This window comes from Gadus macrocephalus, chromosome 22 (genome assembly GCF_031168955.1).
Source record: "Gadus macrocephalus chromosome 22, ASM3116895v1".
NCBI lineage: Eukaryota > Metazoa > Chordata > Actinopteri > Gadiformes > Gadidae > Gadus > Gadus macrocephalus.
Genome location: NC_082403.1, coordinates 2,015,022 through 2,042,521, shown reverse-complemented (window position 1 = coordinate 2,042,521; position 27,500 = coordinate 2,015,022). Strand labels below are relative to the sequence as shown.

The 27,500-nt window shown below is 48.0% G+C and overlaps 3 protein-coding genes and 1 long non-coding RNA gene across 5 annotated transcripts in view; all 4 read right to left on the bottom strand.

The window, feature by feature from the left end:
* The window catches only part of LOC132451377 (GON-4-like protein), a 6,901-nt gene extending 4,625 nt beyond the window's left edge, over nt 1–2,276 (bottom strand). The window contains exons 1-3 of the mRNA XM_060043829.1: nt 2,269–2,276; nt 1,663–1,828; nt 643–793 (exon numbers count right to left, since the gene is read on the bottom strand). Coding sequence (XP_059899812.1) covers nt 643–793; nt 1,663 — 152 coding nt within the window. The 5' untranslated portion in view covers nt 1,664–1,828; nt 2,269–2,276. The remainder of the gene's footprint in view (nt 1–642; nt 794–1,662; nt 1,829–2,268) is intronic.
* Nucleotides 2,277–3,679: 1,403 nt separating this feature from the next.
* LOC132451403 (GON-4-like protein) lies at nt 3,680–12,981 on the bottom strand. Of its 2 annotated transcripts, XM_060043923.1 has the most exons (13): nt 12,640–12,981; nt 11,582–12,047; nt 11,210–11,397; nt 10,342–10,416; nt 10,070–10,120; nt 9,794–9,844; nt 8,813–8,908; nt 8,210–8,272; nt 6,054–6,206; nt 5,183–5,380; nt 4,193–4,294; nt 3,928–3,968; nt 3,680–3,696 (listed from the first exon to the last, which is right to left on the bottom strand). In XM_060043923.1, exons 2-10 carry the CDS (start codon nt 12,036–12,038, stop codon nt 5,255–5,257), a joined length of 1,260 nt encoding a protein of 419 aa, XP_059899906.1. In that variant the 5' UTR covers nt 12,039–12,047; nt 12,640–12,981; the 3' UTR covers nt 3,680–3,696; nt 3,928–3,968; nt 4,193–4,294; nt 5,183–5,254. The 2 variants fall into 2 exon arrangements, with proteins under 2 accessions (XP_059899906.1, XP_059899907.1); XM_060043924.1 differs by lacking the exons at nt 3,680–3,696; nt 3,928–3,968 and adding an exon at nt 4,037–4,061.
* A 2,155-nt stretch (nt 12,982–15,136) lies between these two features.
* Nucleotides 15,137–27,500, bottom strand: part of ints3 (integrator complex subunit 3) — a 24,370-nt gene continuing 12,006 nt past the window's right edge. The window contains 21 exon segments of the mRNA XM_060044048.1: nt 15,137–15,785; nt 16,485–16,638; nt 18,497–18,569; nt 19,414–19,514; nt 19,686–19,853; nt 20,514–20,562; nt 20,752–20,865; nt 21,337–21,412; nt 22,630–22,698; nt 24,133–24,243; nt 24,245–24,287; nt 25,369–25,424; nt 25,426–25,534; nt 25,961–26,052; nt 26,054–26,065; nt 26,196–26,250; nt 26,789–26,918; nt 27,010–27,064; nt 27,066–27,155; nt 27,263–27,318; nt 27,321–27,370. Of these exon segments, the coding sequence (XP_059900031.1) occupies nt 15,708–15,785; nt 16,485–16,638; nt 18,497–18,569; nt 19,414–19,514; nt 19,686–19,853; nt 20,514–20,562; nt 20,752–20,865; nt 21,337–21,412; nt 22,630–22,698; nt 24,133–24,243; nt 24,245–24,287; nt 25,369–25,424; nt 25,426–25,534; nt 25,961–26,052; nt 26,054–26,065; nt 26,196–26,250; nt 26,789–26,918; nt 27,010–27,064; nt 27,066–27,155; nt 27,263–27,318; nt 27,321–27,370 (1,741 nt within the window). The 3' untranslated portion in view covers nt 15,137–15,707.
* LOC132451509 (uncharacterized) lies at nt 26,314–26,784 on the bottom strand. The gene is made up of 3 exons (XR_009524122.1): nt 26,712–26,784; nt 26,592–26,629; nt 26,314–26,513 (listed from the first exon to the last, which is right to left on the bottom strand). It is a non-coding gene; the product is annotated as an uncharacterized LOC132451509 (long non-coding RNA).

Genomic DNA, 27,500 nt, shown 5'->3' with positions numbered 1-27,500 from the left:
ATGAGTCCTTCTTGTGATAATGAGTCCATGTTGTGGTAATGAGTCCATGTTGAGATAATGAGTCCATGTTGTGTTAATGAGTCCATGTTGTGGTAATGAGTCCATGTTGTGATAATGAGTCCATCTTGTGGTAGTGAGTCCATGTTGTGGTAATGAGTCCATCTTGTGGTAGTGAGTCCATGTTGTGGTAATGAGTCCATCTTGTGGTAATGAGTCCTTCTTGTGATAATGAGTCCATGTTGTGGTAATGAGTCCATCTTGTGGTAGTGAGTCCATGTTGTGTTAATGAGTCTGTGTTGTGATAATGAGTCTGTGTTGTGGTAATGAGTCTGTGTTGTGGTAATGAGTCCATCTTGTGGTAGTGAGTCCATGTTGTGTTAATGAGTCTGTGTTGTGATAATGAGTCTGTGTTGTGGTAATGAGTCCATGTTGTGGTAATGAGTCCATCTTGTGGTAGTGAGTCCATGTTGTGTTAATGAGTCTGTGTTGTGATAATGAGTCTGTGTTGTGGTAATGAGTCTGTGTTGTGGTAATGAGTCTATCTTGTGGTAGTGAGTCCATGTTGTGGTAATGAGTCCATGTTGTGGTAATGAGTCCATCTTGTGGTAGTGAGTCTGTGCTGTGGTAGTGAGTCGATCGTACCAGTCCTCAGCAGCAGTGAAGACCCCGGCCTTGCGGGGGCGGTAGAGGGCCGGGGCCAGGCTGGCCGTGGGCAGCAGCTCAGGGTAGAGGAAGACGGAGCGCGTGGCGAACAGCCAGGCCAGCCGGGCGGGCAGGACCGGGTAGCAGCGCACTGAGAGAGAGGGCAGGGTCAGAGGTCAGGGTGGGGGTCAGGGGTGGGGGTCAGGGTGGGGGTCAGGGTGGGGGTCAGGGTGGGGGCTAGGGGTCAGGGTCAGAGGTCAGGGTGGGGGTTAGGGGTCAGGGTGGGGGCTAGGGGTCAGGGTGGGGGCTAGGGGTCAGAGGTCAGGGTCAGAGGTCAGGGTGGGGGTCAGAGGTCAGGGTGGGGGTCAGAGGTCAGGGTTGCGGTTAGGGGTCAGAGGTCAGGGTGGGGGTCAGGGTTAGGGGTCAGGGAGGCGGTTAGGGGTCAGAGGTCAGGGTTAGGGGTCAGAGGTCAGGGAGGCAGTTAGGGGTCAGAGGTCAGGGTGGGGGTCAGGGTTAGGGGTCGGGGTCAGAGGTCAGGGAGGCGGTTAGGGGTCAGAGGTCAGGGTGGGGGTCAGGGTTAGGGGTCAGGGTGGGGGTCAGGGTTAGGGGTCAGAGTTAGAGGTTGGGGTTAGAGGTGGGGGTTAGAGGTCAGGGTTAGGGGTCAGAGGTCAGGGTTAGAGGTCAGGGGTGGGGGTTAGAGGTCAGGGTTAGAGGTGGGGGTTATAGGTCAGGGTTAGAGGTGCGGGTTAGAGGTCAGGGGTGGGGGTTAGAGGTCAGGGTTAGAGGTTGGTGTCAGGGTTAGAGGTCAGGGTTAGAGGTGGGGGTTAGAGGTCAGGGTTAGAGGTCAGGGGTGGGGGTTAGAGGTCAGGGTTAGAGGTCAGGGCTAGAGGTCAGGGTTAGGGGTCAGAGGTCAGGGTTAGAGGTCAGGGGTGGGGGTCAGGGGTGGGGGTCAGAGGTCAGGGTTAGAGGTGGGGGTCAGGGTTAGAGGTCAGGGCTAGAGGTCAGAGGTCAGGCTCTTACTGCGTCCGTGGGCATCGGGGGGACGTGTCGGGGGCTGGTACACCAGAGGAGAGCGCTGCACCTCCTCCAGGAGCAGCAGGGCCTCCCCGAGGCTGGAGGCCCTGAAGTAACTCCCCCCCCTCCCCCGCAGCGCCTCCCCCCTAAGAGCCAGCACCTCCAGCTCCACCTGAGAGAGAGAGAGAGAGACAGAGACAGAGGGAGAGAGAGAGAGAGAGGGAGAGGGAGAGGAGAGAGAGAGAGAGAGAGAGAGAGAGAGAGACAGAGACAGAGACAGAGAGAGAGAGACAGAGACAGAGACAGAGGGAGAGAGAGAGGGAGAGGGAGAGAGAGAGAGGGAGAGGGAGAGGGAGAGGGAGAGAGACAGAGACAGAGAGAGAGAGACAGAGACAGAGGGAGAGAGAGAGGGAGAGGGAGAGGGAGAGGGAGAGGGAGAGAGAGAGAGGGAGAGGGAGAGGGAGAGAGACAGAGACAGAGAGAGAGAGACAGAGACAGAGACAGAGGGAGAGAGAGAGGGAGAGGGAGAGAGAGATTTTCCATGATTACTTTTGGATATGCCGAAATCTACTGCATAGATTTGCGTTCCGACAGCCGGTTTAAACCTGTTACCAGGAAGTGCTTGGTGATGACATTGTGTTACCAGGAAATGACAGTGTGTTACCAGGAGGTGAAAGTGTGTTACCAGAAGGTGACAGTGTGTTACCAGGAGGTGACAGTGTGTTACCAGGAAGTGCTTGGTGATGACATTGTGTTACCAGGAAGTGAGAGTGTGTTACCAGGAAGTGAGAGTGTGTTACCAGGAAGTGAGAGTGTGTTACCAGGAAGTGAGAGTGTGTTACCAGGAAGTGCTTGGTAACATCCGCCTCGCTGTGGAGCTCTGGGACGTAGCTCGTCAACAGATTGACCTGAAGCAGCAGCTGGACATGCTGACAAGAATAGAAGACATCAGGGTTAGTTATACGTTAGGGTTATTACGTACATTACGGTTAGCATATACAATAGGTTTGGTGTATCGATTAACGGTGTTATATACATTAGGGTCATTATATACATTAGGTTTAGTCTATCGCTTAAGGTTATTATATACATTAGGGTTAGTATATACATTAGGTTAGGAGTATGGATTAACGTTATTATATACATTAGGGTTAGTATATACATTAGGTTAGGAGTATGGATTAACGTTATTATATACATTAGGGTTAGTATATACATTAGGTTAGGAGTATGGATTAACGTTATTATATACATTAGTGTTAGTATATACATTAGGGTTAGGTTTATTATATACATTAGGGTTAGGTTTAATATATACATTAGTGTACACATTGTGTTACCTGCTGCAGCTGCTGTCGTAGTCGTGTTTTCTGCGGGGCGTCCAGTGGTTGGGGTGAAGGGTTCTGGGGTGTGCGAGTGGTGCGAGTGGTGTGAGTGTGTCTTGTGTGTGTTGCGTGTGTTGTGTGTGTTGTGTGTGTGTTTGCGGCTCCTCAACAGCTCCAGTTGCTGGCGGACCGTACGCAGCTCTCTGATTGGCCGATCCTGGGACACCACCGACCTAGAGCGGGTCGGCGACAGGGGGGATCATAAGTGTGTGTGTGTCGTGTGCGTGCGTGCGTGCGTGCGTGCGTGTTGTGCGTGTGTGTGTGCGTGTGTGCGTGTGTGTGTATGTGTGTGTGTGTGTGTGTATGTGTGTGTGTGTGTGTGTGCGTGTGTGTGTGTGTCTTACATGGGTGAGTGTTCTTGGGGCTCATCCTCTTCCTCGTGGCCTTCATCATCACAGTCGTGACTGACGAGGTCCCTCCTTTAACTAACACACAAATTATACAGACACATAAATCTACCTTTAACTAAGACACACACACACACACAATATACACACACACTGTCCTCCTTTAACTAACACACAGACACACACAATATACACACACACTGTCCTCCTTTAACTAACACACAGACACACACAATATACACACACACTGTCCTCCTTTAACTAACACACAGACACACACAATATACACACACACTGTCCTCCTTTAACTAACACACAGACATTGGTTTATCAATGGTCCTGATGGACTTAAAGGTGAGGCTGTAACCTTTCTAGGGGTAAAAACATACATGTATACACACACGCATACATATACACACACAATACATATGTATGTGTACATAATATAAAAACACACACACATGCACATTATATACACACACATTATGTAACACACACTCACACACACACACACTTTATAGTATAAGGCTGGAACGCACCGTCTCAAACAGCTCCTCCATCAGCCCCGTCACCTCCTTCTCTGGAGACACAATCAACACACACTATGTAACACACACGCACATTATGTACACACACACACACACATTACCCATCAGCCCCGTCACCTCCTTCTCTAGAGACACAATCAACACTTTCTTGTTTGTGTGTTGTGTGTGTGTGTGTGTGTGTGTGTGTGTGTGTGTGTGTGTGTGTGTGTGTGTGTGTGTGTGTGTGTGTGTGTGTGTGTGTGTGAGAGAGACGTACTGGTGATGCGGACGGCGCGGTCGTCACGGTAATCCTCCTGGTCCGGTTCATGGTTATCAGCCAAGAAGTTATACTCTGGGTCGTCCTCATCATCACACTCCTCTGAGAGAGAGAGAGAGAGAGAGAGAGAGAGGAGAGAGAGAGAGAGAGAGAGAGAGAGAGAGAGAGAGAGTGGGGGGGGGGAGAGAGAGGAGAGTGGGGGGGGGGAGAGAGAGAGAGTGGGGGGGGGGGGGGAGAGAGAGTGGGGGGGGGAGAGAGAGAGAGAGTGGGGGGGGGGAGAGAGGGAGAGAGAGTGAGATTGAGAGAGAGAGTGAGAGTGAGACATAGGGTTAGAGAGAGGGAGAGAGAGAGAGAGAGAGAGAGAGAGAGAGAGAGAGAGAGAGAGAGAGGAGAGAGAGAGAGAGTGGGGGGAGAGAGAGAGAGAGTGAGATTGAGAGAGAGAGTGAGAGTGAGACATAGGTTAGAGAGTGGAGAGAGAGAGAGAGAGAGAGAGAGAGAGAGACATAGGGTTAGAGAGGGGAGAGAGAGAGAGAGAGAGAGAGAGACATAGGGTTAGAGGGGGGGAGAGAGAGAGAGAGAGACATAGGGTTAGAGGGAGAGAGAGAGAGAGAGAGAGAGAGAGAGAGAGAGAAGAGAGAGAGAGAAAGAGAGAGAGAGACATAGGTGTTAGAGGGGGAGGGAGAGAGGGAGAGAGAGAGAGAGACATAGGGTTAGAGGGGGGGAGAGGAGAGAGACATAGGGTTAGAGTGGGGAGAGAGAGAGAGAGAGAGAGAGAGAGAGAGAGAGAGAGAGAGAGAGAGAGAGAGAGACAGAAAAAGAAAGAGGGAGGGGGAAGGAGACGAGAGAGGGGGGGAGGGAGAGAGAGAGGGAGACACCTGTATCAGTACATCTGTAAATAGTACACTTGTATTATCAAACCTTTAGTAGCAAACCTGTACTAGAACACCTTTATTAGTACACTTGTATTAGTACACCTCTACACACACTTACCTTCGTTTTCTACATCTGAGCTCATCAGGCCTCTCAGCCAATGAGTCCACTCCCTGTCCTCGGGGGCGGGGCCTAGGTCGTACATGTCAGGCGTGATGTCAGGGGCCCGAAGCTCCAGCCTCCAGGCGACCCCAGGGGGACGTTCCTCAGAGGACGCTTTGAGCGTGTGCGGTAGGCCATCAGGTTGTCCTCTAGCAGCTGAGAGAGAGAGAGAGAGAGAGAGAGAGAGAGTGAGAGAGAGAGAGAGAGATGAGAGAGAGAGAGAGAGAGAGACGAGAGGAGAGAGAGAGAGAGAGAGAGAGAGAGAGAGAGAGAGAGAGAGAGAGAGAGAGAGAGAGAGAGTGATCTAGTAGCCTGGTAGGGTATTTAGACGTACCTGGTAGGGTTAGTGAGTAGGCCTACCTAGTATGGTTGGTTAGTAGGGCTACCTGGTAGGGTTTAGAGAGTAGGCCTACCTGGTAGGGTTAGTGAGTAGGCCTACCTGGTAGGGTTAGTGAGTAGGCCTACCTGGTAGGGTTAGAGAGTAGGCCTACCTGGTCGGGTTAATGAGTAGGCCTACCTGGTCGGGTTAGATAGTATGCCTACCTGGTAGGGTTAGTGAGTAGGCCTACCTGGTAGGGTTAGTGAGTAGGCCTACCTGGTAGGGTTAATGAGTAGGCCTACCTGGTCGGGTTAGATAGTATGTCTACCTGGTAGGGTTAGTGAGTAGGCCTACCTGGTAGGGTTAGAGAGTAGGCCTACCTGGTCGGGTTAGACAGTATGCCTACCTGGTAGGGTTAGTGAGTAGGCCTACCTGGTAGGGTTAGATAGTAGGCCTACCTGGTAGGGTTAGATAGTAGGCCTACCTGGTAGGGTTAGATAGTAGGCCTACCTGGTAGGGTTCCATGCAGGACAGCTCTTCCTCCACAGCGTGTAGTTTTTCCAAGAAGGAGCTGTCAGTCACAGGGTTGGTGGGAGGAGCTTGGGGAGGAGGGGGCGGTCCCATGGAGATAGACTCCGCCCTCCGGCGTTTGGACCGAGCGGTCTGGGAAACACAGTTCAGGGTTAGTTAGCGCATGTAGCTACTGAGTTAGGGTTGGTTAGTGCATGTAGTGCTACTGAGTTAGGGTTAGGGTGAGCGCTATGTAGTGGAGTAATAGTGAGTTATGGTAAGGATGAGCGCTATATTCTGAGTTAGGGTGAGTGCTATAGTGGAGTTAGGGTTTAGGGTGAGTGCTATAATGAGTTAGGGTTAGGGTGAGTGCTATAGTGAGTTAGGGTTAGGGTGACGCTATATAGTGAGTTAAGGTTAAGGAGACGCTGTATAGTGAGTAATAGTGAGTAAAGGTTAAGGAGACGCTACAGTGAGTAATAGTGAGTTAAGGTTAAGGAGACGCTACAGTGAGTAATAGTGAGTTAAGGTTAAGGAGACGCTGCAGTGAGTAACAGTGAGTTAAGGTTAAGGAGACGCTACAGTGAGTAATAGTGAGTTAAGGTTAAGGAGACGCTACAGTGAGTAATAGTGAGTTAAGGTTAAGGAGACGCTGCAGTGAGTAACAGTGAGTTAAGGTTAGGGAGACGCTGCAGTGAGTAACAGTGAGTTAAGGTTAAGGAGACGCTACAGTGAGTAACAGTGAGTTAAGGTTAAGGAGACGCTACAGTGAGTAACAGTGAGTTAAGGTTAGGGAGACGCTGCAGTGAGTAATAGTGAGTTAAGGTTAAGGAGACGCTACAGTGAGTAATAGTGAGTTAAGGTTAGGGAGACGCTACAGTGAGTAATAGTGAGTTAAGGTTAAGGAGACGCTACAGTGAGTAATAGTGAGTTAAGGTTAAGGAGACGCTACAGTGAGTAATAGTGAGTTAAGGTTAAGGAGACGCTACAGTGAGTAATAGTGAGTTAAGGTTAAGGAGACGCTACAGTGAGTAATAGTGAGTTAAGGTTAAGGAGACGCTACAGTGAGTAATAGTGAGTTAAGGTTAAGGAGACGCTACAGTGAGTAATAGTGAGTTAAGGTTAAGGAGACGCTACAGTGAGTAATAGTGAGTTAAGGTTAAGGAGACGCTACAGTGAGTAATAGTGAGTTAAGGTTAAGGAGACGCTACAGTGAGTAATAGTGAGTTAAGGTTAAGGAGACGCTACAGTGAGTAATAGTGAGTTAAGGTTAAGGAGACGCTACAGTGAGTAATAGTGAGTAGACGCTACAGTGAGTAATAGTGAGTTAAGGTTAAGGAGACGCTACAGTGAGTAATAGTGAGTTAAGGTTAAGGAGACGCTGCAGTGAGTAATAGTGAGTTAAGGTTAAGGAGACGCTACAGTGAGTAATAGTGAGTTAAGGTTAAGGAGACGCTACAGTGAGTAATAGTGAGTTAAGGTTAAGGAGACGCTACAGTGAGTAATAGTGAGTTAAGGTTAAGGAGACGCTGCAGTGAGTAATAGTGAGTTAAGGTTAAGGAGACGCTGCAGTGAGTAACAGTGAGTTAAGGTTAAGGAGACGCTACAGTGAGTAATAGTGAGTTAAGGTTAAGGAGACGCTACAGTGAGTAATAGTGAGTTAAGGTTAAGGAGACGCTACAGTGAGTAATAGTGAGTTAAGGTTAAGGAGACGCTGCAGTGAGTAATAGTGAGTTAGTGTGTACTCTAGTACTCAGTACCTCATGTATTCTACTGTGAGTAACAGTGAGTTAGTGTGTACTCTAGTACTCAGTACCTCATGTATTCTACAGTGAGTAACAGTGAGTTAGTGTGTACTCTAGTACTCAGTACCTCATGTATTCTACAGTGAGTTAGTGTGTACTCTAGTACTCAGTACCTCATGTATTCTACAGTGAGTAACAGTGAGTTAGTGTGTACTCTAGTACTCAGTACCTCATGTATTCTACAGTGAGTAACAGTGAGTTAGTGTGTACTCTAGTACTCAGTACCTCATGTATTCTACAGTGAGTAACAGTGAGTTAGTGTGTACTCTAGTACTCAGTACCTCATGTATTCTGGTTAGGGTTAGGGTGAGTGCTATATAGTGAGTTAGTGTGTCCTTCAGTATTCAGTACCTCATGTATTCTGGTTCCTCTGGGAGACGAAGCTGTGCTCTCCATGTCACTCTCCTGGAACGTCTGAACACAGAACAGATAGAGATAGATATAGGTATCGAGGGATATAGGTTTATAGAGATATAAAGACATAGAAATGCATCCATACACAGGGCTTTACCCAGTCAACACCAGAGTGGGGCAGCACCAGCGTTACACACGTTAACATAGGCCTGATAACATGTTAACATAGGCCTGATAACATGTTAACATAAGCCTGATAACATGTTAACGTAGGGCTGATAACATGTTAACGTAGGTCTGATTACATGTTAACATAGGCCTGATAGCATGTTAACATAGGCCTGATAGCATGTTAACGTAGGGCTGATAACATGTTAACGTAGGGCTGATAACATGTTAACATAGGGCTGATAGCATGTTAACATAGGCCTGATAGCATGTTAACGTAGGGCTGATAACATGTTAACGTAGGGCTGATAACATGTTAACATAGGCCTGATAGCATGTTAACATAAGCCTGATAACATGTTAACGTAGCATACGTAATATTATACATATATGACATTGTACATGTATAACATGTATATGATCAGGACGTACATCTTCAGCGGTCTCATCTTCCTCGTCATCCTCTGGGTGATACTCTTCATCAGAAGAGTCTTCCTCAGCCAGGTGGATGTCAACAAACTGGGGGGCCTTTAAACAAAAAGAAATTAAGTGCTTAATATACACCAAACATATAAAACATATACAACATACATCAATAGAATATGTGTTTAATATACACCAAACATCAACCATAGATAATATACATTTAGTAAAGAACAGCAATCAAATATGTATTTTATATAGTCAAATATACAGAATATCCAACTAATAAACATATATAATATATATTAAAAGGCACCCAGTGCAACTTTCGAGGCTTAAAAATAAACATTCAATTTCTAGTCTTTTTTACACGTAGTAAGTTTCAATAACTCCATACCATTACATACCGACATTCAAGCAGCAAAGATGAGACGTCGTTGTGTGGTGAGAACTGATAGAAAATCGATAACAACAACAATGCCGCCATTTTCCTTATTTTTTGTAACCTACAATAAATAAAGCAGGCTTCCAGTCAATGGAAAAATGGCTTCTCCCCACCGGCGATTGTTGTTGTTTACGATTTTCTATCAGTTCTCACCACACAACGACGTCTCATCTTTGCTCCTTGAATGTCGATATGTAATGGTATGGAGTTATTGAAACTTACTACCTGTAAAAAAGACTAGAAATTGAATGTTTATTTTTCATTGAATGTTTACATAAAGTTGCACTGGGTGCCTTTAACCATATGTCTTTAATATATATATATTTAATAGAAAATATATATGAAATATCTATTGAATACTTTATGTTCATTCATGTTGAAATGTTCCTATTTTCTATGTATACAAAATACATCTGTGCCATATTTAAAACTATCAATACAATATATATAAACATCAGACTATAGATAAACATATCAGACTATATATAAACATATCAGACTATATATAAACATATCAGACTATACATAAACATAGAACCTCTGACCTTGACCTCTGAGGCCTTCTTGATGGGGGACATGTTCCACGCTGGAATCACCTGACACACACACACACACACACACACACACACACACACACACACACACACACACACACACACACACACACACACACACACACACACACACACACACACACACACACACACACAGAGGTTAGATGATGGATTTCCAAGCCAATCAGAGGCCCCTTCCTCTGTTAAGCTAATGGTGAGGTTAAGGTAGAGTTAAGGTAAGGGTTAAGTTAAGCTAAGGGTTCTTACCACTCCTCTCTCCACCACCTCTTTCAGCTTGGACCGGGTCATCTTGGGCTCCTGGGGGCACACACAGGGTCAGAGACAGACAGACAGACGGACAGACAGACAGACAGAGAGGGGGGAGAGAGAGAGAGAGAGAGAGAGAGAGAGAGACAGAGACAGAGACAGAGACAGAGACAGAGACAGAGAGAGAGAGAGAGAGAGACTGAGACTGAGACTGAGACTGAGACTGAGACAGAGACAGAGACAGAGACAGAGAGAGAGAGAGAGAGACTCACAAAGGGCGGCACAGCCTCCGTCTCGTTGAGAGCTGCTTTCATCATGGCCACCACATGCTCGTTAGTGATCACTTCCTGTTGGTCAAACACACTCGTTAGTGATCACTTCCTGTTGGTCAAAAACACTTGTTAGTAATCGCTTCCTGTTGGTCAAACACACTCGTTAGTGATCACTTCCTGTTGGTCAAACACACTCGTTAGGGATCACTTCCTGTTGGTTGTAGCTGTGATGTAGCTGTGATGTAGCAGTGATGTAGCTGTGATGTAGCTGTGATGTAGCTGTTGTGTAGCTGTGATGTAGCTGTGATGTTCCTGTTGTGTAGCTGTGATGTAGCAGTGATGTTGCTGTTGTGTAGCTGTGATGTAGCAGTGATGTAGCTGTGGTGTAGCTGTTGTGTAGCTGTGATGTAGCTGTGATGTTGCTGTTGTGTAGCTGTGATGTTGCTGTTGTGTAGCTGTGATGTAGCAGTGATGTTGCTGTTGTGTAGCTGTGATGTAGCAGTGATGTAGCTGTGGTGTAGCTGTTGTGTAGCTGTGATGTAGCTGTGATGTTGCTGTTGTGTAGCTGTGATGTAGCTGTGGTGTAGCTGTTGTGTAGCTGTGATGTAGCTGAGATGTAGTTGTGGTGTAGCTGTGATGTAGCTGTTGTGTAGCTGTGATGTAGCTGTGATGTAGCAGTGATGTAGCTGTTGTGTCGCTGTGATGTTGCTGTTGTGTAGCTGTGATGTAGCTGTGGTGTAGCTGTGGTGTAGCTGTAGTGTAGCTGTGATGAAGCAGTGATGTAGCTGTTGTGTAGCTGTGATGTTGCTGTTGTGTAGCTGTGATGTAGCAGTGATGTAGCTGTGGTGTAGCTGTGATGCAGACCCACATGGAGGATGTTCTTGACGTTGACGGCGGTCAGCTTGTGATGTCTGGACTTCGTCTCCAGCGATTGGTCCAGAAGTCGGTCCATCTCTAGCCTGGGCTCCGCCTCCTCTTCACTGTCAGATGTCATCTTGCTCCGCCTCCTCTTCTCCCCCCGGGCACGCCCCCCTCCCGCCGGCCCCCCCACACGGTCTGGGAGACAAAACTATACTCTTAGAAAACCAAGTAACCCCAACCCATAATGTAACAATGTGAGAATGAGATAATGTAACAATGAGAGAATGAGATAATGTAAAGATTAGATAATGTGAGAATGTATCAATGAGATAATGTCACAATGAGATAATGTGTGAATGTAACAATGAGATCATCTTACCCATGGTGATGACCAGGCTGGAATCTGTCGTGTCTTCCTCCACCAGCAGATTCTCTTCCTCTTCCTCTGGAGACTGCTGCAGTGCATTGTGGGTGGAGCCTGGAGACTGCTGCAGTGCATTGTGGGAGGAGCCAGGAGACTGTTGCAGTGCATCGTGGGAGGAGCCTGGGGACTGCTGCAGTGCATTGTGGGAGGAGCCAGGGGACTGCTGCAGTGCATTGTGGGAGGAGCCTGGGGACTGCTGCAGTGCATTGTGGGAGGAGCCTGGGGACTGCTGCAGTGCATTGTGGGAGGAGCCTGGGGACTGCTGCAGTGCATTGTGGGAGGAGCCAGGGGACTGCTGCAGTGCATTGTGGGAGGAGCCAGGGGACTGCTGCAGTAAATTGTGGGAGGAGCCTGGGGACTGCTGCAGTGCATTGTGGGGGGTGATTTTGACGCGTTTGCGTTCAGGATTCATGGTCGTCTTCTAATTAGAAGGAAGATGAAGACAGAAAGAAGATATTTGTGTGACATCATAACCACAATCACCAAGAAGACAGCCTGTTTTCGATAAGCCATGGATTAAGAAGACACTTCTACGCTTCCAAGTTTTAAACGTAAAAACACTTTGAAATGCATCGCTTGGGTCTAGTTAAATAATCAGTAATAATGATATTAATACATATTAATATATTTCAGTCAGTGTGTCTCTTTCTGCAGCAATATTGAAGGATGCAGTAGATCAAAATAATAAATAGATAAGAGTAATCAATGATTATGACTGGTAAAAGCTTGCTGAACTCTTTGTTTCAGTGTGTACTGCTTGGCTATAAGGAGATGAGGAGGCAAAGGAGGAGGAGAAGGAGGCTATATGGAGATATGAGGAGCAGTATGAGGCTATAAGGAGATATGAGGAGCAGGAGGAGGCTATAAGGAGATATGAGGAGCAGGAGGCTATAAGGAGATATGAGGAGCAGCTGGAGGCTATAAGGAGATATGAGGAGCAGGAGGCTATACAGAGATAAACTACGACAAGAACTACAACAACAACAACACAACACAAGGAGCGGGGTTCTTACCCGCCATTGACTTCCGCTTGTGGATTAAAACTAGAAAACTACAATTCCGGGTGTGAACGTCTTCGTTCCCCATGAAACGTACAGAACTGCACTGGTCTGAAACCGGTCCCTCGTCTCTCAACTGGTCTGAAACCGGTCCCTCGTCTCTCAACTGGTCTGAAACCAGTACCTCGTCTCTCCTCCAGTCGGACCTCAGCTCGACCGTTTCCGGGGGAGGGCCCTATTTCCTAACCAATCACTATAGTCCAACGTTCCCGCCATCATTCAACGTCGTTTATAGTCGACAAGGTCCTTTCCTTCGCTTAGGGTCCCGTCGATAAAGGCTTCGCTCGAATTCTGGACCAAACTCTGACCTAAGACATGAAGGAAAATTCCCAAGTACTAAAATTGGAAACCGCGTTGCTGAGATGATCCGACCACAGCCACACGACGTCATCAGGCGACGACGGAAGTCTCGGTCAGCAGCGGGGAACTACAAGTCCCGAAGACGGACTACAAAAAGCGCGCCTCAGATACCGTGTTGTTTCATGCAGCCAGTGATATAAACTTGGCCAATTCGAAAAACATATTACTTCATTACCAAGGATGGAAAGACAATTTAAACAAAAGTATAATAGGCCAGTTACATAAGTGAAAGGAAATGGATGCGACGTTGAGAAGAGTTTCTCTATATTCTTTCTTCATCTTTTTATTCCGTCCTTGGTAGTGAGGTCACATTTATCACCGGGTTGTTTATATCGCCTCCTCCTCAATCAGCGTCGTGATTGAGTCCAGCTGTGGTTCATTCATAAAACCGGAGCCGCTCGTACATCAGAACCCGGAGCCGTTCAAACCCGGAGCCGTTCAAACCCAGAGCCATTCAAACCCGGAGCCATTCATCAGAACCCGGAGCCATTCATCAGAACCCGGAGCCATTCAACAGAACCCGGAGCCATTCAACAGAACCCGGAGCCATTCATCAGAACCCGGAGCCATCCGGCCAGTGGACCTTAGAAACATGAAGTTTCCCGCAGCCCGCTGGCTCCTGGTCCGGTCCCCTCGCCCTGACCCTCGTCCCGGTCCCGGGGGACCCCCGTCCCGGTCCCTGCGGACCCTCGCCCTGACCCCGGAGAGGATCCCACGCTTCCTCATCCCGTCTCCCGCGCACCCCGCACGGCGGCCCTCCACGGGCTCCCCTGACGTCAGCCCCGGCGCAAGTCTGCGGGCCGGACCGACTTCCCGGTTCCTCCGTCTCCCCGCCTCAGGCCTCGGGGCAACGCGCCGCCGCAGCGGGGACGCGGACACCGATGAATCGACGCGCGCAGCCATGTCCCTGCCGCACGTGGGGAAGGTTACGACGCCGTACGGGTTCCGCGCGGTGCTCGAGTCGAGCCCCTGCTGCCGTCGGCGGGAATCTCTTTTCCATCACAAACTCAAAACTCCAGCCGTCCCGGTGACTGACAGCCCGCAAGCGGAAGAGTATCCTGAAGCCAGAGAGCAGCGCTCCTGCGGGACGGCGCGCGGCCCCCGGCTGACCCCGCGGTGACGGTCGGGTGACCTCAAACGTCACCTCACAGATTCCGTAATTTTAACGACTTCTATTTAACTTGCTACGAATTTTCAAATAAAGAAATGAACATCTTGAAGTATGGTGTTAACGCTTTTTCCTCCAAACATAATTAACCTTTGGAAACACTAGGTCTGTGGTCTCTCCGGGCAGAGACACAGGACCGTGTTCACAACTACAGATGTGTTTATCTAGAGATTGGACATTAGTGATCGGCTGGCCGATATTTTGGATCGACATTGGCGTTTTTTTACGTGCATTTGCGATAGATAAAATTTGTAAATTGAGGGAGCAAAAGCAGTATCGGCTCAGGAAAAAAGGCAGCCCGTATTGGTCATCGACGGCTAATCCATAACGGTCGATCCCTACTGGACATAATAACCGGTTAATGACTTTAGAGTACTTCATACCCGCTTATGTTGTCCTAAGTCCCGACCAAAGCCAAAGAACGCTAAAATGTCCCGGATTCCACCAACCGCTATGCAATGTCCCCTGTTGTCAGCGATTACACAGCCAACGTTCTCATTCTAGCCCGATCGTTAACTTAGATTTGGTCAGTATTGCTACTTGATGCGGCCCAGCCTGACCCAGACTCTTCCTCCAGCAGACCCCTGATCTAGAGAGTGGACTTCATATCTGGTTGATGTCTGGACAAGAGTCTTTACATGGAGAGTCTGGATAAGTATTTAAATTGGGGGAGTCTTTACATGGAGAGTCTGGATAAGTATTTAAATTGGGAGAGTCTAGATAAGTCCACATGGAGTCTGGATAAAAATCTTTACATGGAGTCTAGATAAGAGTCTTTACATGGTGATATATAAAGCCTCTTCCATGACGCAACGTTTACACCTTTTCTGAAACGAGGAAGGAATGTAGACTATGAAACACACCCTCTGATTGGTTGACGGCTGGTTGAAACCCAGACATCCGATTGGTCTGATAAACGAGGCATTCAGTTTTCAGCCATTTTATTGGTTCGCACTCAGCTGTGTTATGAAAATAGGTCAGTAGAAAGAAATAAGTGAAAAAGTGTTTTTCAATCATCCAGTCAAGGCCTTTATAACATCCAATCCCAGGGTACGTGGCCTTGATATCGTCCAATGGGGAGAGAGAAGTTGATACCGTCCAATAGGGGAAGAGGAGTTGATACCATCCAATGGGGGGAGAGGAGTTGATATCGTCCAATGGAGAGAGAGGAGTTGATACCGTCCAATGGAGAGAGAGGAGTTGATACCGTCCAATGGAGAGAGAGGAGTTGATACCGTCCAATGGAGAGAGAGGAGTCGATACCGTCCAATGGAGAGAGAGGAGTTGATACCGTCCAATGAGAGACCAGCTGGTAAAACATATAAAATCCTTGGCGGTCGTTAAAGAAGTGCAGCATCACAATGTCTGACCTCTGATCCCTGGAGGACCTATCGGCACGCCCCCACCCCATAGCCACGCCCCCATCCCGTAGCCACGCCCCCATCCCGACTTGGTTTGACAGGCCCTCGCCACATAGCGCTGCGCTGTGATTGGTTCAGTCGCTGTCAGAGCCCACAGCGGACGAGCACTTCCTCTTCCTCTTGGGCGCCTTCGGCTTCGAATCTTCCTCCTCCTGGAATAGAAACGCATATTAAATATATTATAATCACATAATATACACATAATGTACACTATATATACAGATTATACACTCCTCCTGGAATATAAACACATTATATCTATTAAATATATTATAATCACATAATGTACACATTATGTACACTGTATATATATAGATAATACACTCCTCCTCCTGGAATATATAAACACATTATATATCTATACAAATTATACACAAACAGATATACATTATATACGCACTCAACCTCCTGGAACAAACATTATATACACAATATACACTCCTGGAATATATTTATTGACACATTATCTATACTATATACACATTACATATCCGCCTCCTCCTGGAATATATTTAACAATCATTCGCCGAGGGCGAAGTGAACAACTGTTTTAGTATATACTACACGTGAACACTCCGCAAATAAACAAGAAGGCACTTTTTGCCGGGATTCATTTGTTTTTTTTAGCGGTTTATTTTTTTTTTTATTAGCGTGACGTCTCGTCACGCTAATAAAAAAAAAATAAACCGCTAAAAAAAACAAATGAATCCCGGCAAAAAGTCAATCACATTGCGCCATCTTAGGAGGTTCACGCGTAGTGCGTTGGTGTGTGCGTGCGTCGGTGTGCGTTGGTGTGTGCGTGCGTCGGTGTGCGTTGGTGTGTGTGCGCGATGAGGATGTGCGTGTGTTACCGAGGCGCTGCTGGACACGCTGTCCTCCTCGGTTGCCGGGGGCGCCGCCCCCTTGCGGGAGCGCGGCGACGAGGCCGGAGCCTTACGGCGGGACTTCAGCGGCTTCGACTGGAAGTCCTCGTACTCCTCAGCCAATGAGAACAGGTCGCTGTACCTGGGGAGGGAGAGGGAGAGGGAGAGGGAGGGAGAGAGAGAGAGAGAGAGAGAGAGAGAGAGAGAGAGAGAGACAGAGAGAGAGAGGGACAGAGAGACAGAGAGAGAGAGGGACAGAGAGACAGAGAGAGAGAGGGACAGAGAGACAGAGAGACAGAGAGACAGACAGAGAGAGAGAGAGAGAGAGAGAGAGAGAGAGAGAGAGAGAGAGAGAGAGAGAGAGAGAGAGAGAGAGAGAGAGAGAGAGAGAGAGAGAGAGAGAGAGAGAGAGAGACAGAGACAGAGACAGAGACAGAGACAGAGACAGAGAGAGACAGAGACAGAGACAGAGAGAGAGAGAGACAGAGAGAGAGACAGAGACAGAGACAGAGACAGAGACAGAGAGACACAGAGACAGAGACAGAGACAGAGACAGAGACAGAGACAGAGAGACAGAGACAGAGACACAGAGACAGAGACAGAGACAGAGACAGAGACAGAGACAGAGACAGAGAGACAGAGACACAGAGACAGAGACACAGAGACAGAGACAGAGAGACAGAGACACAGAGACAGAGACAGAGACAGAGACAGAGACAGAGACAGAGAGACAGAGAGAGAGACAGAGACAGAGACAGAGAGACAGAGAGAGACAGAGAGAGAGACAGAGACAGAGACAGAGAGACAGAGAGAGACAGAGAGAGACAGAGAGAGACAGAGAGAGAGACAGAGAGAGACAGAGACAGAGAGGACAGAGAGAGGAGTTAGGCCCGGTCCCATTGCTCTCCCCTTAACGAGAACACTTGCTTTGAGGTCCCTCCACAGTGAAGTCCGCTCAAAGAGGGAAGTGATAGTGAAGATCTTTCACTATGAAACCTTGACACACCACTATAATTAATATTATTTGATTCCTATAGGGGTTGGTTATGGTTCCTATAGGGGTTGGTTATGGTTCCTATAGGGGTTGGTTATGGTTCCTATAGGGGTTGGTTATGGTTGGTATAGGGGTTGGTTATGGTTCCTATAGGGGTTGGTTATGGTTCCTATAGGGGTTGGTTATGGTTCCTATAGGGGTTGGTTATGGTTCCTATAGGGGTTGGTTATGGTTGGTATAGGGGTTGGTTATGGTTCCTATAGGGGTTGGTTATGGTTCCTATAGGGGTTGGTTATGGTTCCTATAGGGGTTGGTTATGGTTCCTATAGGGGTTGGTTATGGTTGGTATAGGGGTTGGTTATGGTTCCTATAGGGGTTGGTTATGGTTCCTATAGGGGTTGGTTATGGTTCCTATAGGGGTTGGTTATGGTTGGTATAGGGGTTGGTTATGGTTCCTATAGGGGTTGGTTATGGTTCCTATAGGGGTTGGTTATGGTTCCTATAGGGGTTGGTTATGGTTGGTATAGGGGTTGGTTATGGTTCCTATAGGGGTTGGTTATGGTTCCTATAGGGGTTGGTTATGGTTCCTATAGGGGTTGGTTATGGTTCCTATAGGGGTTGGTTATGGTTGGTATAGGGGTTGGTTATGGTTCCTATAGGGGTTGGTTATGGTTGGTATAGGGGTTGGTTATGGTTCCTATAGGGGTTGGTTATGGTTGGTATAGGGGTTGGTTATGGTTGGTATAGGGGTTGGTTATGGTTGGTATAGGGGTTGGTTATGGTTGGTATAGGGGTTGGTTATGGTTCCTATAGGGGTTGGTTATGGTTGGTATAGGGGTTGGTTATGGTTGGTATAGGGGTTGGTTATGGTTGGTATAGGGGTTGGTTATGGTTGGTATAGGGGTTGGTTATGGTTGGTATAGGGGTTGGTTATGGTTGGTATAGGGGTTGGTTATGGTTGGTATAGGGGTTGGTTATGGTTGGTACAGGGGTTAGTGTTAACTACCTCATCTTGTGGGCTTCATCACAGCTGGCCTGGACGTGTTGGAGGGCTTGGAGGATGGGAGTCTGACTGAAGACTGCAGAAAATACATCCCATTATCACACACACACACACACACACACACACACACACACTCACACACACACACACACACACACACACACACACACACACACACACACACACACACACACACACACACACACACACACACACACACACACACACACACAGAGATATTTAGAGCAGTATAAGGTAGTATAGTGTAGTATTATGATGTTTAGAGCAGTATAAGGTAGTATAGTGTAGTATTATGATGTTTAGAGCAGTATAAGGTAGTACAGTGTAGTATTATGATGTTAAGAGCAGTATAAGGTAGTACAGTGTAGTATTATGATGTTAAGAGCAGTATAAGGTAGTATAGTATTATGATGTTTAGAGCAGTATAAGGTAGTATAGTATTATGATGTTTAGAGCAGTATAAGGTAGTATAGTGTAGTATTATGATGTTTAGAGCAGTATAAGGTAGTATAGTGTAGTATTATGATGTTTAGAGCAGTATAAGGTAGTATAGTGTAGTATTATGATGTTAAGAGCAGTATAAGGTAGTATAGTGTAGCATTATGATGTTTAGAGCAGTATAAGGTAGTATAGTGTAGTATTATGATGTTTAGAGCAGTATAAGGTAGTATAGTGTAGTATTATGATGTTAAGAGCAGTATAAGGTAGTATAGTGTAGTATTATGATGTTTAGAGCAGTATAAGGTAGTATAGTGTAGTATTATGATGTTTAGAGCAGTATAAGGTAGTATAGTGTAGTATTATGATGTTTAGAGCAGTATAAGGTAGTATAGTGTAGTATTATGATATTAAGAGCAGTATAAGGTAGTATAGTGTAGTATTATGATGTCAGTACTCACAGCTGTTCTTGGTGTGCGTCAGGCTCAGTCTCAGGTTGTCCAGATGTTCCAGGATCTGTTCCAGGGTCAGCTGAGCTAGCTTACTGCTGGAGCTACGCAGACTGCACACACACACATCAGGATTAATATAAAGACAGAGACAGCGCGAGAGATAGAGAGAGACAAACACAGAGAGAGAGAGACTGAGAGAGACAAACATAGGAGACAGACAGAGAGAGACAGACATAGGAAACAGACAGAGAGATGGAGACGGAGAGAGACAGCCAGCCTACCTCTGGCGTTTGCGGGGCTGATTGTTGTTCTTGATCAGCTGGGTCTTGATGTGCTCTCCCAGGGCGTCGTCCTGCTTGGCCGCCCAGTGCCTCAGGATGCTGGTGGTGAACTGGTCGTCATGGTTACAGGGCCGACTCAAGACCATCTTCACCATGTCCTCGCTGGGCCTGACACACACACACACACCATCAACAACACGCACACACACATCACCAACACACACCACCATCCACACACACATACAGCATCACCAACACACACACACACACACACCACCATCCACACACATACAGCATCACCAACACACACACACACACACACACCACCATCCACACACATACAGCATCACCAACACACACACACACACACACACCACCATCCACACACACATCACCAACACACACCACCAACACACACCATCAACAACACACACACCATCAACAACACACACCACCATCCACACACACATACAGCATCACCAACACACACACACACACACCACCATCCACACACAAACACACCATCAACAACACGCACACACACATACAGCATCACCAACACACACACACACACACCACCATCCACACACATACAGCATCAATAACACACACACACCACCATCCACACACATACAGCATCAATAACACACTCCACCAACACACACACACACATCAACACACACAAACACACCATCAACAACACGCACACACACATCACCAACACACACACCTCACCAACACATCAACAAGACACACACACACCCCAACATCCACACACACATACAGCATCAACAACACACACGTTGTGTAAGCGTTACACACACTTACTTTTCTCTCCTCAGTTGAAGCAGCAGACAGGACAGAGCCTCCGGGTGTTCTGGAGACAGACACACACACACACACACACACACACACACACACACACACACACACACACACACACACACACACACACACACACACACACACACACACACACACACACACACACACACACACGTTAGTGTGTTACCGTTATATTGGGGGGTGAGTGTGTTATCGTTATATTGGGGGGTGAGTGTGTTACCTTTATACTTGAGATGGTGCAGGATGGGGATGATGGTTTCCATGGCGATGCTGTGAGCCAGGAACAGCTGCCAGGTGCTGTACTGTTCGAACGTCTCCCAGTCCAGAGACTGAACTACAAGACACAACCACACAGTCAAACGACTCCATAGCAACCACTTATCAACGTCTCCACAGCAACCACTTATCACTGTCTGGTTAGCAACCACTTATCTCCTGCATAGCAACCACTCAACACCGTCTTCATAGCAACCACTCGACACCGTCTTCATAGCAACCACTCGACACCGTCTTCATAGCAACCACTCGACACCGTCTTCATAGCAACCACTCAACACCGTCTTCATAGCAACCACTCGACACCGTCTTCATAGCAACCACTCGACACCGTCTTCATAGCAACCACTCGACACCGTCCTTCATAGCAACCACTCGACACCGTCTTCATAGCAACCACTCAACACTGTCTTCATAGCACAACCCCACTACTCAGGACAGAGCTAGCATAGCACCCCCATGTTATTCACTACAAGTTGCTCTGTTCTTCAGTTTGAGAAGCGACTGTCTGGCTGTCTGTGTAACTCACTGAGGATGTTGAGTACAGAGTCCTTCCTGAACATGACAAGATTCCCCATCATCACGTGACACATCAACTCCTGGAGCTAGAGACACATGGGGGGGGAAGAGAGAGAGAGAGAGAGAGAGAGAGAGAGAGAGAGAGAGAGAGAGAGAGAGAGAGAGAGAGAGAGATACAGAGAGAGAGAGAGAGAGAGAGAGAGAGAGAGAGAGAGAGAGAGAGAGAGAGAGAGAGAGAGAGAGAGAGAGAGGAGAGAGAGAGAGAGAGAGAGAGGAGAGAGAGAGAGAGAGAGAGAGGAGAGAGAAGAGAGAGAGAGACAAGAGACACAGAGACACATAGTCAGAGAGAGACAGAGAGAGAGTTAAAAATAGAGACATTTAACAGAAATACATAGTTTACATACAGATATAAATTCAAAATTAGGGATTTTAGTGGATACTTGGGTGGTAGTTGATACATGGTAGTGGGTGGTAGTTGATACATGGTAGTGGGTGGTAGTTGATACATGGGTAGTGGGTGGTAGTTGATACATGGTAGTGGGTGGTAGTTGATACATGGTAGTGGGTGGTAGTTGATACATGGTAGTTGATACATGGTAGTGGGTGGTAGTTGATACATGGTAGTTGATACATGGTAGTTGATACATGGTAGTTGATACATGGTAGTGGGGTGGTAGTTGATACATGGTAGTTGATACATGGTAGTGGGTGGTAGTTGATACATGTAGTTGATACATGGTAGTTGATACATGGTAGTGGGTGGTAGTTGATACATGGTAGTTGATACATGGTAGTTGATACATGGTAGTTGATACATGGTAGTGGGTGGTAGTTGATACATGGTAGTTGATACATGGTAGTTGATACATGGTAGTGGGTGGGTAGTTGATACATGGTAGTGGGTGGTAGTTGATACATGGTAGTGGGTGGTAGTTGATACATGGTAGTGGGGTGGTAGTTGATACATGGTAGTGGGTGTAGTTGATACATGGTAGTTGATACATGGTAGTTGATACATGGTAGTTGATACATGGTAGTTGATACATGGTAGTTGATACATGGTAGTGGGTGGTAGTTGATACATGGTAGTGGGTGGTAGTTGATACATGGTAGTGGGTGGTAGTTGATACATGGTAGTTGATACATGGTAGTTGATACATGGTAGTTGATACATGGTAGTTGATACATGGTAGAGGGTGGTAGTTGATACATGGTAGTGGGTGGTAGTTGATACATGGTAGTGGGTGGTAGTTGATACATGGTAGTGGGTGGTAGTTGATACATGGTTGTAGTTGATAGTTACCTGTGTTGAGTCGATAACGGCAACAATCATATTCAGCAGCTCTCCACTACGCAGGGTCTCATCTGGAAACTACACACAAAGACACATACAAAGGGAAGGTTATATATCTACGTCTATATATCTATACCCATGCATCTATAGCACCTGGGAGTAGACGTGTGTATCTATATATCTATAGTACCTGGGAGTAGATGTGTAGCTATATCTCTAGCTCTGCCTGGGAGTAGATGTGTAGCTATATCTCTAGATCTACAGTACCTGAGAGCAGATGTGTATCTATGTCTCTAGCTCTACCGGGCAGTAGCTGTGTATCTATGTCTCTAGCTCTACCGGGCAGTAGCTGTATATCTATGTCTCTAGCTCTACCAGTAGCTGTGTATCTATGTCTCTAGCTCTACTGGGCAGTAGCTGTGTATCTATGTCTCTAGCTCTACCAGTAGCTGTGTATCTATGTCTCTAGCTCTACTGGGCAGTAGCTGTGTATCTATGTCTCTAGCTCTACCAGTAGCTATGTATCTATGTCTCTAGCTCTACCGGGCAGTAGCTGTGTATCTATGTCTCTAGCTCTACCGGGCAGTAGCTGTGTATCTATGTCTCTAGCTCTACCAGTAGCTGTGTATCTATGTCTCTAGCTCTACCGGGCAGTAGCTGTGTATCTATGTCTCTACTGGGCAGTAGCTGTGTATCTATGTCTCTAGCTCTACCGGGCAGTAGCTGTGTATCTATGTCTCTACTGGGCAGTAGCTGTGTATCTATGTCTCTAGCTCTACCGGGCAGTAGCTGCGTATCTATGTCTCTACCGGGCAGTAGCTGTGTATCTATGTCTCTAGCTCTACCAGTAGCTGTGTATCTATGTCTCTAGCTCTACGGGCAGTAGCTGTGTATCTATGTCTCTAGCTCTACCGGGCAGTAGCTGTGTATCTATGTCTCTAGCTCTACCGGCAGTAGCTGTGTATCTATGTCTCTAGCTCTACCGGCAGTAGCTGTGTATCTATGTCTCTACTGGGCAGTAGCTGTGTATCTATGTCTCTAGCTCTACCGGGCAGTAGCTGTGTATCTATGTCTCTACTGGGTAGTACGTGTGTATCTATGTCTCTAGCTCTACCGGGCAGTAGCTGTGTATCTATGTCTCTAGCTCTACCAGTAGCTGTGTATCTATGTCTCTACTGGGCAGTAGCTGTGTATCTATGTCTCCTAGCTCTACCGGGCAGTAGCTGTGTATCTATGTCTCTAGCTCTACCGGGCAGTAGCTGTGTATCTATGTCTCTAGCTCTACTGGGCAGCAGCTGTGTATCTATGTCTCTAGCTCTACCGGGCAGTAGCTGTGTATCTAGTCTCTAGCTCTACCAGTAGCTGTGTATCTATGTCTCTAGCTCTACCGGCAGTAGCTGGTATCTATGTCTCTACCGGGCAAGTAGCTGTGTATCATGTCTCTACCGGGCAGTAGCTGTGTATCTATGTCTCTAGCTCTACCGGGCAGTAGCTGTGTATCTATGTCTCTACCTGGGAGTAGATGGAGGGCGTGAGGTAGCAGAGCAGCCTCACGTCGTCCTCCTGGCAGGCCTTCATGTCCATCATGAGGCAGGTGTGGAGGTCCCCCAGCGCCGTGGCCTGGGGCGAACGACTCGTACAGACTCATCTTCCCCATCGCCGCCTTACTGCCCCACACACAGTACACACACAGTACACAGCCCGAGTAAACACAGAGTACACACACGTTACACACAGGGTACACAGCCCGAGTAAACACAGAGTACACACACGTTACCACACAGAGTACACAACCCGAGTAAACATCGAGTACACACCGAGAACACACCGAGAACACACCCGAGTACACACCGAGAACACACCGAGTATAGTAGTACCTAGCCTTGAGGTAGTATTATGACGGTAGTACCTAGCCTTGAGGTAGTATTATGACGGTAGTACCTAGCCTGAGGTAGTAGTATGACGGTAGTACCTAGCCTTGAGGTAGTAGTATGACTGTAGTACCTAGCCTGAGGTAGTAGTATGACGGTAGTACCTAGCCTGAGGTAGTAGTATGACGGTAGTAGTATGACGGTAGTACCTAGCCTTGTGGTAGTATTATGACGGTAGTAGTACCTAGCCTTGAGGTAGTAGTATGACGGTAGTACCTAGCCTTGAAGTAGTAGTATGACGGTAGTACCTAGCCTTGAGGTAGTAGTATGACGGTAGTACCTAGCCTTGAGGTAGTAGTATGACGGTAGCACCTAGCCTGAGGTAGTAGTATGACGGTGGTACCTAGCCTTGAGGTTAGTAGTATGACGGTAGTACCTAGCCTTGAGGTAGTAGTATGACGGTAGTACCTAGCCTTGAGGTAGTATTATGACGGTAGTAGTACCTAGCCTTGAGGTAGTAGTATGACGGTAGTACCTAGCCTTGAGGTAGTATTATGACGGTAGTAGTACCTAGCCTTGAGGGTAGTAGTATGACGGTAGTACCTAGCCTTGAGGTAGTATTATGACGGTAGTAGTACCTAGCCTTGAGGTAGTAGTATGACGGTAGTACCTAGCCTTGAGGGTAGTATTATGACGGTAGTAGTACCTAGCCTTGAGGTAGTAGTATGACGGTAGTAGTATGACGGTAGCACCTAGCCTGAGGGTAGTAGTATGACGGTGGGTACCTAGCCTTGAGGTAGTAGTATGACGGTAGTAGTATGACGGTGGTACCTAGCCTTGAGGTAGTAGTATGACGGTAGTAGTATGACGGTAGTACCTGGCCTTGAGGTAGTACAGCAGGTGGTAGCCGATCTTGGGCTGCTTCTGGTACAAGCTCGGCCAGCATGTCCAACAGGACCGAGAAGCCGCTGTTGTCCTCCTGCATGGTGCACAGGTTCCTGAACACCAGGCACACCGGCTTACACACCGACTCCTCCAGAGACCTGACACACACACACACACACACACACACACACACACACACACACACACACACCACACACACACACACACACACACACACACACACACACACACACACACACACACACACACACACACACACACACACACAGTAAAACAATAATTTCCTCTTTTGGCACAATGGATCTGCGAGGGTCTACGCCCGGCAGAGTTCTGCACAGTTCATTGGAGTTGCAAATACAAATAACCTTATGCATAATTACGGTGAAACCGCAACAGTGGTAAACAAACACATTGTAACCAACATTAAGACAGGCAGTACCATCACAGGAAACGCACGCAGTGTAGAGGCGCGCAGTGTAAACGCACGCAGTGTAAACGCACGGCGTGTAAACGCACGGCGTGGTAAACGCACGCAGTGTAGAGGCGCAGTGTAAGGTACGTACTCCTCGGTGATCTCGTCTGGTAGGACGTCTCCTCTGAAGTGGCCTTTGAACAGCTCCGCCAGGCAGGAGGCCAGAGTGGACATCTGCTCAGGGGTCAAAGTCGTCCTACACACCACACGCACGGAGAGGAGACGCAAGAGACACGGTGAGACACGATGAGGCCTGAGGGGGGAGTAGGCTTAGGGTGGGCTGGAGCTCCAGGGTGGAGAGCAGGGAGAGTGGGTCCTCCTCTTACCTCCAGGATGAGGTCTACGATGTCCTGCATCACCTCACACTGGTTCTCTGCATCGCTGGAGAGGAGAGGAGGAGTCGTTATATACCCTGTACATAACAGTCCTACATAACAGCAGGCGGTAGGCCTACCTCGTGTACAGCAGTCCTAACCCCGGCGGTAGGCCTACCTCGTGTACAACAGTCCTAACCCAGGCGGTAGGCCTACCTCGTGTACAGCAGTCCTAACCCAGGCGGTAGGCCTACCTCGTGTACAACAGTCCTAACCCAGGCGGTAGGCCTACCTCGTGTACAACAGTCCTAACCCAGGCGGTAGGCCTACCTCGTGTACAGCAGTCCTAACCCCGGCGGTAGGGCCTACCTCGTGTACAACAGTCCTAACCCAGGCGGGTAGTTCTACCTTGTGTACAGCAGTCCTAACCCCGGCGGTAGGCCTACCTCGTGTACAACAGTCCCCTAACCCAGGCGGTTAGGCCTACCTCGTGCACAACGACTCCCTAACCCCGGCGGTAGGCCCTACCTCGTGTACAGCACTCCTAACCCCGGCGGTAGGCCTACCTCGTGTACAGCACTCCTAACCCAGGCGGTAGGCCCTACCTAGCTTTCTGGAGCTGCAGGACCTTGTCCTTCACGTCCTCCAGCTGGTCCTGGAAGGGCGTGATGTCCGCCGGCTCCTCGATGATCTCTTCTTTGATTGGCTGGAAGCGGAACTCCCGCTGCTTCTTCCCTGAAAGGTAATTGGCTGTTGGGTCACTGGCCGTCCCGCCTAGACCTCCGACGCGGGGGGGGGGGGGAACCACCCTGGAGACAACGCTCACCTTTGTTGTTCACCTCCTCCTCGTCGTCGCTGAAGGCCGCCTCGGTGGCGTCGTAGGCAACCCTCCTCCTTGTCCAGGACGTTGTTGTCCATCTCCATGGTTACGGACTCCTCCATCTTCACTGTGGACGGAATCAGGTGACAAACCTTTAGCACGCCGTGCAGACGGCCGACCGACCCCTCGACCGCCATGATAAACGTGGACCCCCGTAAACATGTGGAGCACTGCTTAAAGACTACAGCGAGTGGGTTACCCCTCAGTGGGGGGGCGAGGGGGAGGTGCAGAACTCAGGGAAACGTTCCCTCAGATGGAGCGCAGCTCACGGTCCAGCTTGGGATTATCAAACAGCGGAGCCAGGTGGCTGGAGAGAGAGAGAGAGAGAGAGAGAGAGAGAGAGAGAGAGAGAGAGAGAGGAGAGAAGAGAGAAGAGAGGAGAGAGAAGAGAGAGAGGGGGGGGGGGAGAGAGCGAGAGAGAGAGGGGAGGGGGGGGG